This window comes from Chroicocephalus ridibundus, chromosome 7, assembly GCF_963924245.1.
Source record: "Chroicocephalus ridibundus chromosome 7, bChrRid1.1, whole genome shotgun sequence".
NCBI lineage: Eukaryota > Metazoa > Chordata > Aves > Charadriiformes > Laridae > Chroicocephalus > Chroicocephalus ridibundus.
The window spans coordinates 18,172,636-18,185,895 of NC_086290.1; the positions used below are offsets into that span (position 1 = coordinate 18,172,636).

At 60.4% G+C, this 13,260-nt stretch overlaps 2 protein-coding genes across 3 annotated transcripts; both read right to left on the reverse strand.

Annotated features, from left to right (window-relative positions):
* Positions 1 to 412: 412 nt before the first annotated feature.
* Positions 413 to 5,759, reverse strand: SLC23A3 (solute carrier family 23 member 3). 2 transcript variants are annotated; one of them, XM_063342278.1, is made up of 12 exons: positions 5,201 to 5,759; positions 4,801 to 4,955; positions 4,282 to 4,376; positions 3,861 to 3,934; positions 3,368 to 3,549; positions 3,095 to 3,218; positions 2,580 to 2,727; positions 2,246 to 2,499; positions 1,947 to 2,052; positions 1,705 to 1,872; positions 1,428 to 1,523; positions 414 to 1,224 (listed from the first exon to the last, which is right to left on the reverse strand). In XM_063342278.1, exons 1-12 carry the CDS (start codon positions 5,306 to 5,308, stop codon positions 875 to 877), a joined length of 1,860 nt encoding a protein of 619 aa, XP_063198348.1. In that variant the 5' UTR covers positions 5,309 to 5,759; the 3' UTR covers positions 414 to 874. The 2 variants fall into 2 exon arrangements, with proteins under 2 accessions (XP_063198349.1, XP_063198348.1); XM_063342279.1 differs by lacking the exon at positions 4,801 to 4,955 and having other exon boundaries at positions 413 to 1,224.
* A 628-nt stretch (positions 5,760 to 6,387) lies between these two features.
* Positions 6,388 to 13,242, reverse strand: CNPPD1 (cyclin Pas1/PHO80 domain containing 1). Its single transcript, XM_063342282.1, has 8 exons — positions 12,949 to 13,242; positions 12,586 to 12,688; positions 9,926 to 10,007; positions 9,207 to 9,327; positions 8,979 to 9,107; positions 8,768 to 8,829; positions 8,413 to 8,530; positions 6,388 to 7,905 (listed from the first exon to the last, which is right to left on the reverse strand). The coding sequence occupies exons 1-8, from the start codon at positions 13,015 to 13,017 to the stop codon at positions 7,279 to 7,281; spliced, it is 1,311 nt and encodes a 436-aa protein (XP_063198352.1). The 5' UTR covers positions 13,018 to 13,242; the 3' UTR covers positions 6,388 to 7,278.
* Positions 13,243 to 13,260: the final 18 nt, after the last annotated feature.

Consider the following 13,260-nt stretch of genomic DNA (forward strand, 5'->3'; position numbering starts at 1 on the left):
TTTTCAGGCCGGTTCAGACTGGTGAAGGCAGCACAGGGCCCTGCTCGCAGACTCTGATCTGCTCCGAACGCTGGAGCCGCGAGCAGGGCTGGTGCAGACTCTGCTGGAGTCAGCGTAACCAGCCAGCAGTAGGAAACCAGTCCAGGCACTGAGCTTAATCACAGGGGTCAAAGGCATTGTTTTCTTGTCCAGAGAACCGCTGCTGGCTGGTTTAGCAGCAAGAGCAACACCTGAGGGACGGTTAAGTTGTGAGCACTCCTGAGATCAACCTGCTGCAGGGGAAAGGGTGGGGGTCACTTATTTGGGGAACTGAGCTGAGCTGCACCCCCAGCCTGGGGCATCCTGGTGTGCCAGAGCCAAGGCATTAGTCTACACCTGGTGCCATGGGCATCAAGGGGCCCTAGGGACAGCTGGGATAAGGCAGTGAGGAGGGGGACAGCCAGCCCTTCCTGAGTATGGTGCCGGCAGGTGGGCAGAGACTGGGGCAACTGCCCTTTGGGGCTGGCCAAAGCACCGAGCTCTTCCCCAGCCACCTCCATGGGGTGATGGTGGGCTTAAGGGGCACCCACAGCCCCAGCTGCAGTGGCACCAGGTGGCCACACCCTCCATGGTCACAGTCCTCAGGGCACCACGGGAGGGTGCCTGGCAACTCCCAGGTAAATCCTGGCTGGAAAGGAAATCCCGGGAAAGGGCAGAGGTGGTTCAAGGTTTTTATAGCTTGCTCCCAAGCAGGGAAATGAGGTTTGTGCTGGGAGTGTAGAAGTGCAGGGCCCCCCCAGTCGATGTGGGCTTCAGAAACGAGGAGCAAAGTGGCTTGCAAGCTGCCTTGGGGGCATAGCCCTGGTTCTCCATGAGGTGTCCCCACACTGTGGGGTCAGGCCTCAGTGTGCCACGTGGACATCTCCATCTCACTTGGCCTCGTGGGTGGCTGCTGCTCCCCTGAGCCAGGTCTGGGGAGCAGTTGTGTCCCTTCCCCTGGTGCAGCAGTCCCCTCCTCAGAGGCACGGCTACTCTCCTCCCCTTCCTCCTCCTCTTCCTCGCTCCCCGGGCAGAGGAAGCAGCAGGGGAAGGCTTTGCAGGATGATGGCATCAGCCTCCTCAGTCCAGCAGGGAGCCCATACACCTGGCTGGCTTCATCCCTCTCTCCGCAGGGGTGGCGGTGAGACCCTGGCCCAGCTTTCCTCAGCGACAGGTCAGAGAGAAGCCCTCGCTCCTCCAGGGTTCCTGCAACCAGGGCAGGGGGCAGTGAGATGGGGGCAGTGAGGTGGGAGCCCCTTCCTCCAGCTGCACCAGCCCAGCCCAGAATAGCACCAGGACCCCAGAGCAGGGCTGCCTGGAGGCAGAGCGGCTGGTTTGGGGATGGTCCCATGGCCAGATCAAGCCCTCAGACCGCCAGCTCATGCAGACATGCTGTAGCATCCCCTCACCTGAGACTGTGTTCTCCATGAAAAATGACAAGAAGCCAGTTAAGAAGACAGGCACCATGAGCAGGGAGAGGAAGAGGAGGTCCAGGGGCACCCAGCCTGCAGGGACAGTGTCAGAATCACCCGGGATGTCCCAGCCCAACAGTAGAAAAGGGGCAGGAGCTGCCACAGCAGGCCCAGGTGTTGGACAGCCACCCCAGCCTCCCAGGACATTGGAGATGTGTGGTCACCATGTCGCAGTGCCTGAGGCTTTGCCTTGCCTGGGTAATGTCCCCACTACCTGTGGCCAGGTGAGCCGAAGCCGCGCCGAGCCACCGTGGCACCAGCAGCGCCATGAACATGGCGAAGCCAACAATGAAGATGTTCCTCCCTGAGTCAATGTCCGCGTACTGGAAGTAGGAGATGCCCGTGCCCACAGCCACAGCGTAGGTGACACAGAGGACCCCACCTGTGAGGGCAGGAGTCAGGCAGCACCAGGTAGGCTACGGGCACCGCAGTGCAGGGCAGGGGCAGGGTACCCACCATGAATGGCCAGCGGGATGCGGGTGAGGAGCCCTGCCAGCCTCGGGGACGTGCCCAGCACCACACACACCAGCGCACTTATTTGCACCGAGAAGCGAGAGCCAGTCTGGCGGAAAGAAGGATGGGAAAATGAGGGTGAGGAGGGTCCCCCCCAACTCTGTCTCCCCCATAGTGCCATACAGACCGGCCTTCCCCAGCGCTGGCTCAGTGACAGCCTGGGTGCCACAGGTCCCCCACACCTCCTGCTCCGTTGCCTCCCCCATCCCTTGTCAACCTTCCTCAGCCCACCCCAGGCATACCTGTGTGAAGCCGATGGCACAGGCATTGGCGATGCTGGCAGCCGTGCCCCCCGGGGTGCCCAGCAGCCCTGCCAGGAGGCTGCCCAGCCCTTCCATGCAGAGCCCCCGGTTGCAGGCGTGGGGGGGCAGCCGGGGGGCTCGCAGCAGCCTCCCACACAGCACGTAGCAGCCCACCGAGTTCATGCTGCATCCGATGGCCATGGCGATGCCCACTGCCAGCGCCTGGGGGGTGAGCAGCGGCCACCCCCACTCACCTGCAGCGGAGGGGGAGGGGATGGGTGACAGGGGCCCTGGCCAAAGGTGGATGGCTGCACCCAGCCCTGCCGCCCCCCACCTGCATAGGGGATGCGGAGCCAAGGGGCATGGAAGGTGCTGTTGGCCCAGGACAGCTGTGCCATGGCCAGGTCCAGCGATTCCCAGGGGATGTGGAGGTGGCTGAGGATGGCACAGACGATGCAGACACTAGCAAACGGGAGCAGTACCTGCAAGGCAGCAAGGGGAACCTCATCAGGGGACCCTCCTCCCCTGCCTGTCCCAGCCAGCACCCTGTCTGCTGTTCCCCAGACAGCAGGTCCTGGTCCTGTCACTTCTCGACAGCCATGCCACACCTCCCCTTACTGCTGCAAGGAGCATCCCAGACTCTGCTGCTCCAGTACCCTCGAGTGCAGGCCCCCTGCGCTCCCCCAGTGGCACCCACGCCCTGGGAGCTGCACCAGGACTTCTCACCCCTGCCTCTGCTCCCAGCACCCAGCTCTGCTCCAAGGCCACCAGGTCCCACCTAATCCCACACCAAGAAGCCAAGCACAGAGAGAAGCCTGGGCGCAGCAGAGGAGGTACAAGCCACAGTACCGAGAACGTGCGCAGGGTGGGGACAGATGGCTCCATGGAGCCCCTCTGAGCCTGGGGACAGGCGCAGAAGGGCAGGCGGCAGGACCCCAGGTGCTGGGAGAAGGTGACAGCGAGGAGCATGAGCCTAGGAGAGAGAGCACAGGTCACCATGCAACATCACAGCAGGGGGGCCCCAAATATGCGCTGTGCACTGCAGGGATGCCCTGTTCCTGTCCCCATGGCGAAGGGAAGCTGTGCGAGCTGCACACCACCATGGCCCTTGGGCTCACATACAGCAGCGCTATCCCCCAGTTAGTGGAGCAGAAGAAAGCAGCCTCCTTGTATGCGGACAGCCCAATGATGGAGAGGCTGGGGGCCAGGACCATGGGCCCGCAGCGCTGGGCTGCCCACCCAGACACACCAGACACTCCCAGCACCAGCTGAACCAGCCCAGAGACCAGCACAGCTCCAGAGACCTGTGGGAGGAAAGGATGGGACCTGTGGGGCAGGGTACATGGAGAGCAGCCCAACAATCTCCCTCGGCCACATTCCCACCACCCCAGTAGCATCACTTGTTGCCCATCCTCCACTCACCCCAAACCCAGGAGAACACATGCACCCACGTGCACCACCATCCCCACTGCCTTTGCACATTCCCTTAGGTCTCCCCTATTCACGGCAATTTCCAGGAGGGCTGGGAAAGGGACTGGGGGGTGAAGGGATGCAGGTGATAACAGGGGTGCTGGTGGAGCAGGAGGATGGGGACCCCCAGCCCAGGAGCACCCACCTCTCGCAGTGAGGCAGCCTGGCTCCCTGCGACGGTGCAGTGCGGTGCAGGGCATGCACTGGCCACAGCCGTGCCTGGAAGGGAATTTCGGAGGGAGGTGATGCATGTGGATGCTGGCATCCTGGAGCTGGGTCCAAGAACATGCAGCACAGGGGCTGCTTGCTGGAGAAGGGCCAGTGTGCCATCATCCCCACCATGTCCAGGGGAGGCAGCCCCAGGCATGTCACAGACCACAAATCTTGTGGTGTGGCCCCAGACACATTGCAGGTGTGCTCAGGGATGAGGAGGGTGCTGTCACCATCACCGGAGGGGCCAGCAGACAGGACTCCTCATCCCTACCCCGTGCACCTTATCACCGCCGTTCCCCTGGCACCGGCATGGCCCTGACCCCATAGGACGCAGGCTCCAGGGCTGTGCTCACCGTTCCTGTCCATGCTGGCACTGAGGGAGAGGTGGGAGCCCAGGACCATGGCAGGGACCAAGTACTCGAAGGATGGGATTTGAACCAGCGGCAGCCTGGGGAAGGGGAAAGCAAGGGCACATTAGGGAGGAAAGAGCGGACAGGGTTGCTCCCAAAGCTTTGGCTGCTGGAGGAGTGAGATATAGGAAGCAGAGGAGGTGGGAACCCCAAAGCGGCAGGAAGGCACCCCATATCCCAACTATGCCCTAGCACATCCCAAGTGGCAGCACGTGGGGTGTCCGTGGAGGTCAGGGGCTTTGCCACAGCACACATCCAGCCCCTGTGTGGGACATGGGCAGCACAGGCACCGGGTGGCCCGGAGGAGCTGCGTATGATGCGGGAGCAAGGCAGCAAGGAGCCCTTCCCACCTCCAGCAAAGCCTGTCCTCCCCCAGCCTAGGGGGGTGGGCAGAGACATGCCCTGCTGTTGTGTCACCCCCCTTCCAGTGATGGCTGCATCCCTTTCGCCCCCCTTGCTCACCGGCTCCCCAGGGTGGTCTGCAGCACTGTGGAGATGCCGCAGGCAAAGAGGCTGCGTGCCAGCAGCTCGCTGGTGGCCTGGGGCAGCTCCTCAGGCAGGGTGGGCAGCAGTAGGAGGTAGAAGATGCAGAGCAAAGAGGTCTGCACGGCCAGGTGCTGTGCGGGGAAGAGATGGGGCGGTCATGACTGCAGCCTCCTGTGCCCAGCACCCCTGGGTGGACGCGTGCTCACCGACAACCCCCGGGCAGCACCCACAACTGCCCACTTCCCTCCCAGCACACCCTGGCCAGAGCCCCAAGCACCCTTTGCCTGGCAGGATGCGGTCTCTGCCATCTGCGGGGATTCCAGCCCTCTCCCCATCACCCCATCTCTCTGGCTGGCTCATCATGGTCCTCCCTTACCTGAAGGGCAAAGCAACAGCTCAGCATCCAGGAGCACATCTTCCGTGGGAAGCAGGATGCGAGCGCAGGGCTCCTGGCACCAGGCACTCCACGGTGGCCCCCATTCATGCTGCTGCCTCCCCGCACTGCTCCCAGTTTACGGTGCGGAGGGGGTGGGCAGGCTCCCACTCCCACAAAGGGCTCCTCACAGCCCTCACACGGCTGAACTTCCACCTTCCGCAGGAGCTGCCCCAGGGTTAGCCATTAACTTGAGTTGGTGAGTAACCTGCCCTTGTGGCCAGGAATGCAACCTGGGTTGTCACCGCAAGGGCCAGGTGACAAGCCACTCATGGCCAGGACACCAGATGCTGTTACAGTGCCAACTGCCCACAGTCCAGGTCTCATCTCTGCCTCTTGTACACCAGGCAGGGACAGAGTAGCACAAACGCCTCTTCCTTCATGTGCTTGGAGCATCTCCACCAAGAGCATCCTCCAGCTCCAGTGTGCCCTGCCCCTGCTTGTTCCTCCCCAGCAGAACACCTCCTGCCCACCCAGTCCAGCATCACCCACGCAGTCCTTACCATCAGGCCCTGAGGAGCCCATTAAAAGCTGCACAGCCCCCCAAGCCCACCCCCTCCCCTCCCAGGTCCCACCATTCCCCGCTGTGGGCACTGTGCCCATACTTGGAGGGTCTCCGATGGGGGTCTACCACATTCCCCGTGCTTCTATGAGGGGGGCACTGAATCCTGCTGCTGTTGGACAAGGATGCCAGGGACAAGAGTTGCTTGCTTGGCTGGGAAGGCTCCCAAAGGAGCACAGACAGGGGATGGCTCGTTTTTGTCACAGGGCAGAGATGGCTGTGCCACCGACCACAACAGCAACCCTGCCAATCCCTTGTCGCTTGGGGCTCACTCATTAACTGGACAGACTTTGTAGAGCAAAGAGCGTTGGAGACCATGCATTCCCCGCATTCCCAGTGATGGGGATCGTCCTCTCTCCCTACCCCTGCCTTCTCCAGCACCAGACTTGATGTCCCTCGTGTCACCAGAGCTTAGTCTCTTGAGTCCTGCAGGACAGGCCTCATTGCTCCTGGGCTCACTTGCCAGCTCTAGGATCTGCCTAGCACACCGGCTCGGAGAGCAAGCACTGCCTGGGGTAACCACACAGCTGCATCAATGGCGTTCCACAGTGGGGCAGGAGAAGGCAGGTGCACAGCAAGAACTACTTTTATTGGAAGAGGTTTGCATCTACAAAAGAGTGAAAAACAGGTGTAAAATCCACAGTTAAAAAGAAGGGGGACAATGAGTCGGGCTGGTCAGCAAGACAAGGTGCCGTCTCCCCGCCCCGAGGAGCAGTCAGGCACCATTTGCCATCAGCCACAGGCAGCTGGGGTTTGGGATGGCATCACAGAGCACCCCAGTTTCAAAGCACCCAACACAAGCAAGATAAGGAAGCTCAACCTTAACCACATCTTACCACCTCCAAGCCCAGCAGGGCACAACCTTTCCCCGGAGGGGAAAGCCATATCAGGGTCCCCTCCTGGTGTGACCCTTGTACCTCCCAAGAAGTGGCCTGGCAGTCCCCAAGGGGAATTGCTGCTATGGCCAACCAGCTTGGGCTGCTCGCTCCCCGCTCCTTTGACCTCCTCTCCCCTCATCCAAGCACCCCACCTCTCCCTGGAGCACCCTGCCCCCCCCCCGGCATCACTGCCCCAGCCCTTCCACCCTGCACACACAGCCCCGGCACCCTACATCCCACACACCACCTCTGCCCAGCACCACCAAGGGCCACCCATGCGCTGTAGGAAGAGATACAGCCCCCTTTCCCTAGCACCCCAGCCCAAGGGCACCCCATTTCTACCCTCCAGCTAGTAGGTTCCCACCCCAGCACCCCAACAGCCAACTCTGCCCCAACTTGTCCCAGCAGCCCCCAAAGTGAAGGACACCCCTGCCCTGGGTGGGGAGACACAAATGCTGGTTTGGAAGTAACGCAGGGGCCTCCAGCCCTGCGCAGCCCCAGGGATCGGGGTCCTAGAAGTGCAAGGAAGTGAGTTGTGTCACACTAGGAGGGAAGGGGAAAGGGGCTGCTGCCCCATGCTCCTAGCTGGGAAAAATGAAGCTCTTGATTCTACTGAGATCCATGGCAGTGTGCAAGGAGCACTGCCTCAGCCCCAAGGGGTCCAGCCAGTCCTTGCGGTTGGGGTCTCCATCCCATGTGGGGTCCACACCGGCTGAGCAGGCATGGCAGTGGAGCGCCGGAGGAGACGGGAGCATGGCGAGTCCAAAGGGGCCAGGCTGGCCAGGGGCTGTGGCAGGGGCGGTACGGTTAGATCTCTCACAGGCGGTGGGTAGTCTCCGGAAAGGGCCTTGCAGGGGGCTCCTGTGTTGGGCTAGATCAGGTGCCTTTGGGTAGGACAGAGCTGTCATCACGCTGCCCCACAAGTAGAGCGCAGTCGCTGTGACACCCCCATGACGCGGCTCCTCGGTTGTCTTGTTCTCCCCCACACAACGGGTGTTGCTGGCTGGGGAGACATCGGGCAGCTCGGGCTGGGGCTGGTCAGGGACTAGCTGGGCATCCAGCTGGCAACTGGCCTTCTCGGGGAACAGTGCAGGCCGGGGGGCGGCAGGGCTGACACTCCTCACGCACACGGACCGGTGCACCACAGTGACGGAGGTGAAGACAGCAGCAAAGCCGGTCAGGTACACAACACCCAGGAGGCAGGCCAGCTGCAGAGAAGCCGATGGTTAACCCAGACCCCCCAGCAGCGCCCCCCGCCCAAGCCAGTCGTGACCCAGCATGGCCATGTGTTGATGACCCAGCAGCTGTGGTGGCTAACAGCACCACCAGCACCAGGGCCGGATGGTGGGGAGCAGGCAGCCACATTGCTAACAGTGGATGGCGCAGAGCCTAAATACCACAAACCAAAATGCCGCAGCTCAAACCTAACTGTTCCTGTTTAAATCCCCGGCCAGCACCCAGTTGCCTCCATGCCACCACCATGAACTTGCACCATGACTTGTGGGGCTACGGTCCGGCACAGACTAACCCAGCACCAGGCCGCACTGCCTCAGGCAGCACAGCTGCAAATCAGCATCTTCTGGTGTCTGACTGCTTCCCTTTTCAACAGGGAATAAACCAAGCTGCTACTCCCAGTGGAAAAGAGGGTCCTGCTCCAAACCCATGGCTTACTGGGCCCCACGTTCTTGCAAGTAGCTGCTGCCCCATGCCCTTACCTTCATCACTTGCTGGTAGAACTGTCCCAGCACATGCTGCCACATGGACTGCTCCATGAGGACACACAAATCCGTGTAGGTGAACCAGCCACGCCACATGCCCTGCTTTTCTGCCACGCTGCAGGAAAAAGACAGGGAATGGTGGATGTGGCATGGACCTTCTCCATCAAAGAAGCTTCAGCCCAGGCAGGCTTAGAGAAGACCCTGCTCAAGGTCAATGGAAGGGATCTGCAGAGCCTAGCTAAGGCTCACAGGTACCCCAACCTCTGATTTCACTGTAGCAGGGCCAGCTCCAAGCAGGGGCAGAGCCAGGGCTGCAGGGAGGATGAAAGGCTTACCCCCACCCCACACCTACCGTCCTTCCAGCCAGCTCAGCACTTCAAAGAGCTCACGGGGGTCTGTGTAGAGACTCCAGTCCTGTGGGGACAGCAGTGAAAGGTCAGGGCAGGCCACCCACCACCCAGACACATCCCTCTCCACTCCTTCACAGGAGTACCTTGGGGAAAAGCAGAAATCCAGACTCCCTTTAATGCCCCCTTTCCCCTGCTCCGTGAAGCCCCACTTACAATGGCGCTCAGGAAGTTCATCTCCAGTGTGTTCATGGTCTGGACATCCACCTTCCCTGCTGCTCCCCACTCATCGTTGAACACCTCCTCCTCTTCACCCTCATCATACAGGTACTTACTAGCAACCATCTAAAAGCGGCACAAAGGACAGGACACACATCTGAGTCTCCCCTGCACTCTTCCAGGCCTCCCTCCAACCCAGTGATCCCCATAGCCCACACCGCTCACCATGGAGATCAGGAAGAGGTCTGAAGATGAGATCTGCTGAAGGTATTCAGGGTTCCGGTGCCGAAGTCTCTCAATGTAAACCAGTGCCAGCATCATGGAGCAGGGCGAGATGCAAGCTTCCCTGTGGGACAAGGCAAGAGCCAACCCAAAGGTTATTTGGGTGCTACAAACATGCCAGTCACCACAGCACAACTTGGCTGCTCCCTCCCCATGTAGGTAGTGGGAAGGTTTGGTAAATAGACAGCTAGATACATCCCAGCCTTGCCAGTTCTGCGCCAGCTGTTCTGAGCTGAAGAAAGGGAAAGCACAGGGGATGCAGGATGGAGAGCAGAAAGCCCCGGCTCCTGTTCCCAGGCATGGCCAGCTCCAAACTGAGCAGCCGTGCCTGCAGGCAGGCACACTGCGAGGGCTTGGCTGTCGAGAGCAGAGCCAGCGTTCAGACCTAGCTGCCCAGCGAGCTGCAGCTCCAGCCAGTTCAGACTCCTGGTAACAAGAGCACCTCTGCACCCTAGAAAGCAGGGCGAACCTGAAGCAGGCCCAGCTGCGTCAGCAAGCCACTGTGCCTGCTGGCCTTGCCACCTGTCCCCAGCTCCTCTTTGACATTAATCAGGCCTAAGCACAAAGCCAGCGCTGGCCCGGGGGACAGCGGTGAGTCATAGGTGAGACCACAGCTCCCAGTTCTGACACACGGCATGAAAGGGAGAGGTTTTGCTTCTTACCGAGATACATGAGACACGTATTTCTTCTGGAGTTTGCGGATAGGGCTGGGAGCCACTTTCTGCAGCAACTCCACAGCAATATCTAGGACAGAGAAGCAGAAAAAGGGCTTATAGCCCCATATGGCACCGTCCACCCCTACCCTTCCCCTTCTCTCTCACTAGCCCATTGAGTCTTGGTGTTTGCTCAGCCTCTCAAGTTTAATTTAAATTATGAACATAGGACAGGCCTTATCAGAAATCAGGGATGAGGGAGGGAGAAACAAACAAATAGGCAGGAGAACCAGACCAAAGCAGGAAGAGGATGTGAGTGTCCAAGGCCCAGCGGCAGTGCCAGATCCAGATTAGCATGTCTGCGTCATGGGGAGTTACCGGCAGTCGGCTGCACAAAGAGGCTAACACCCTCTCCTCACCCCACAGGACCTCAGGCGGCCCTTTTGGAGGCTTTCTAGGATCTGATGTCAACACCGGGTTTTCCCAGTCCTTTTGCTCCCCCCCAACCAGTATCCTCCTCCTCCAGAGCTAGTCAGCACTGACCAGCTTCCCCCTCACCTCAGCCCCAGTGCCCCCCAGATGACGATGAGCAACGTATTCATGTGAGCAGGAGCCTGAAGGCACTAACAGGGCACAGAAGCAGCAATAACCGCACCCATGGACATGCCTCAGCATTCAAGCACTGAAAGGCCAGAGACTGGCGGCTGCTGGCAGATGGTTTCAGCAGCTCCCGTCTCACTTCCCAATGTGATAGGACCAGCTGGGAGCACCCCAAACAGCACTACAGTCTGGTGCTTGGCAAGGAGTGTTTGACAGGCAACTCCAGCTCCATTTTGCTGCTGAGCCCTTGGCTGACAGAGTCGAAGGCAGAGCTCATCCCAGCAGCCTCGCATTTGCGGCTCCCAGGGGAAGCATCACCACACCACCTCTTCTCTCTCCACATCCCTCCTTTCCATGACTCTACAGCAACCAAGAGAACGGCTGAAACCCACAGGAATTACTTGCCTGACAGCAGCCACCAAGCTCAGAAACACACTGCTCTACGGGACCTCCCCAGGTCATTCAAGCCACACCACTGCTGGGATCCACAGCCAGGCAGACACAGCTCCAGCCACCCGTTGGCAGCTCCCAGCCTCTTGCACAGCTGCTGCTCTCCCCGTCCTGCTTGGCCACCCTTGTGCCACCACAACAGCCACTGCAGAGGCAGCAGCGATGGCTCCCCAGGCTCTGTCCCAACACAAAACCTAATTCTTCAGCCCACAAATCCAACCCACAACAGTGTACCCTGTCCTAGAGGACACGGAGAGTAGCTGATTGTTGTCCCCATCTCATGGGCACGATATGCTGAAGGTGGTTATGGTTCTTCGTTTCCAGAAGGAACAAATTCACTTTTCAACCTCTCTCCTCAGCCAGCCCCACACTGCCTCCTGCAACTGCCCGTTCCGCCCCCCCCCCCCCCCGCCACAATGCCACAGACCTTTTCCAGCTCCTCCTGCTACACTGGACGCTCCCCACAATTGCCTGTATCTTATTTGAAGAGCAGTGCAAGCAACGGCACAGCTGTACCAAGACAGATGTGGTAGCCCTAGGGCCCGTTTTTTGACAGCAGCTGATAGCAGCTGGTAAAGGGAAAGCTGTAAGAGCAGATAAACTCTCAGTGATATTCTCTGTACGTTGCTCCCGCCCCCAGCTATTGGAGCCAAGGCATTTCCTGGGTGCGAGGCATTCTTTAGAGGTAATAACCCTCAACAGAGTCTCCTTCCACGAATGTGCCCTTTGAACTTTCAACTCTGGTAGTGTCCTGTGAAACAGTCCCATCTTGCACCCGGTCGTGAGGCCAGCCCCAAGAAGGAGCCACGTGCCTCCCTCGCACCACCCATGTCAGAACTCGTGACTCTCAGCAGCTCCCATGCAGCCGGCTGCCCTGCACAGCCCTGCTCCGTCACCACATGTCCAGCATCCCTCTCCTCGCTAAGGTATGTCGTGCGGAGCCTCTTGGTGACTTCAGGACATTTCCCCAAATATAACAAGAGTTTTGAATGCAAGCACGCTTCCCCAGCTGCTCCATGTCCCCTGCAAGCTGTGTCAGCATGCAGATAATGGAACCACTAATGTGACCTCACTGCAAAGGCCCTCCAACAAACCACTGCTTGCCCTTGACTGCTCCTCTCCACTGCCACCTGCACCAGCACCTCAGCCTCAATCCAGCCGCGTCCTTCTGCTCCTCCAAAACACTGCTGAATCAACAGGAACAAAAGGGATATGATCCAGACAAACACGCAGCAGGAAATTGTCCCCTTGGTGCTCACAGCTAGAAATTAAACGAACTCCCCAGCACCTTGCAGAACATAAGAAGTTCTCCAAGACACCTCTCATCAAGAACAAGGACACAGCTTTCACTGCCAAGGAATTCACAAGGAACCTAAAGGACTCTGCACACCAGCAAGGTGCCAAAAACGCAGCAGCGGGCCAGACAGGGCAATAAAACAGAGAGCAGGAGCCATGAGGCTCTGGCACCCTGCCCGCTGTGCTGCATGCGGCAGGGACGGCTGGGCAGGGGTGGGATTTGGCGCTGGGGAGGGAGCGGGTGACTCGTTGGTCTCAGCCCCTGGGCTACTTCCAACCCCCTTGACTCAGCATTCCCATCTGGGGACAACTCCGCGACCCACCTGCCACCGGGCTGGAGAGATTATCCAGGCTGCAGTCTTTGTCCCAGCCATAATAGAGCCGCTTCCGCACCCTCTCGCTCAGCTGCTGGTGCCTGGGCAGGAACTGCAGGCAGACAGACACCGGGGGGGACGACGTGAGAAAAGCCCTGAGCCCTCCCCACACCGGGCTCCCCACCTCAATCCGGTTCACGAGGGGCCCGGCAGGGTCCCCAGGAGCTCAGCCAGGGGCCTGGGTGTGCGGCCACACGGGGCTCCTGGGGACAGGCTGTAAGGAGGGAACGCCCCAGGGGCCTGGGAACGGGTTGGGCCGGGGACACCGGGCTGGGAACACCGGGCACCATCCCGGGGACGCTAGCCACTCACCGTGAACTCCTGGAAGCCACTGAGGGAGAACGTGCCCTCCTCGTCCAGCAGCAGCCCGTCCAGCTCCATCCCGCCCGCCCCCGGGGCAGGGGATACCGGGTCCCCTCCGGGGGTGCCGGTGCCTAAGTCGGGTCCGCTCCGGTGGCCGACGGCTGCCGGTCCCGCTACGAAGGTGCGGCACCGTTCCCCTCCGGGGTGCCGGGCCGCTCCAAGGCCGAGTCCAGACCCGGTGACCGAGATGGCTGAGCCGCTACTAGGCCGAACCCCGCCGCCTTCCTCTTCCGGTGCAGGGTGGGGCGTGGGGGCGTGGCC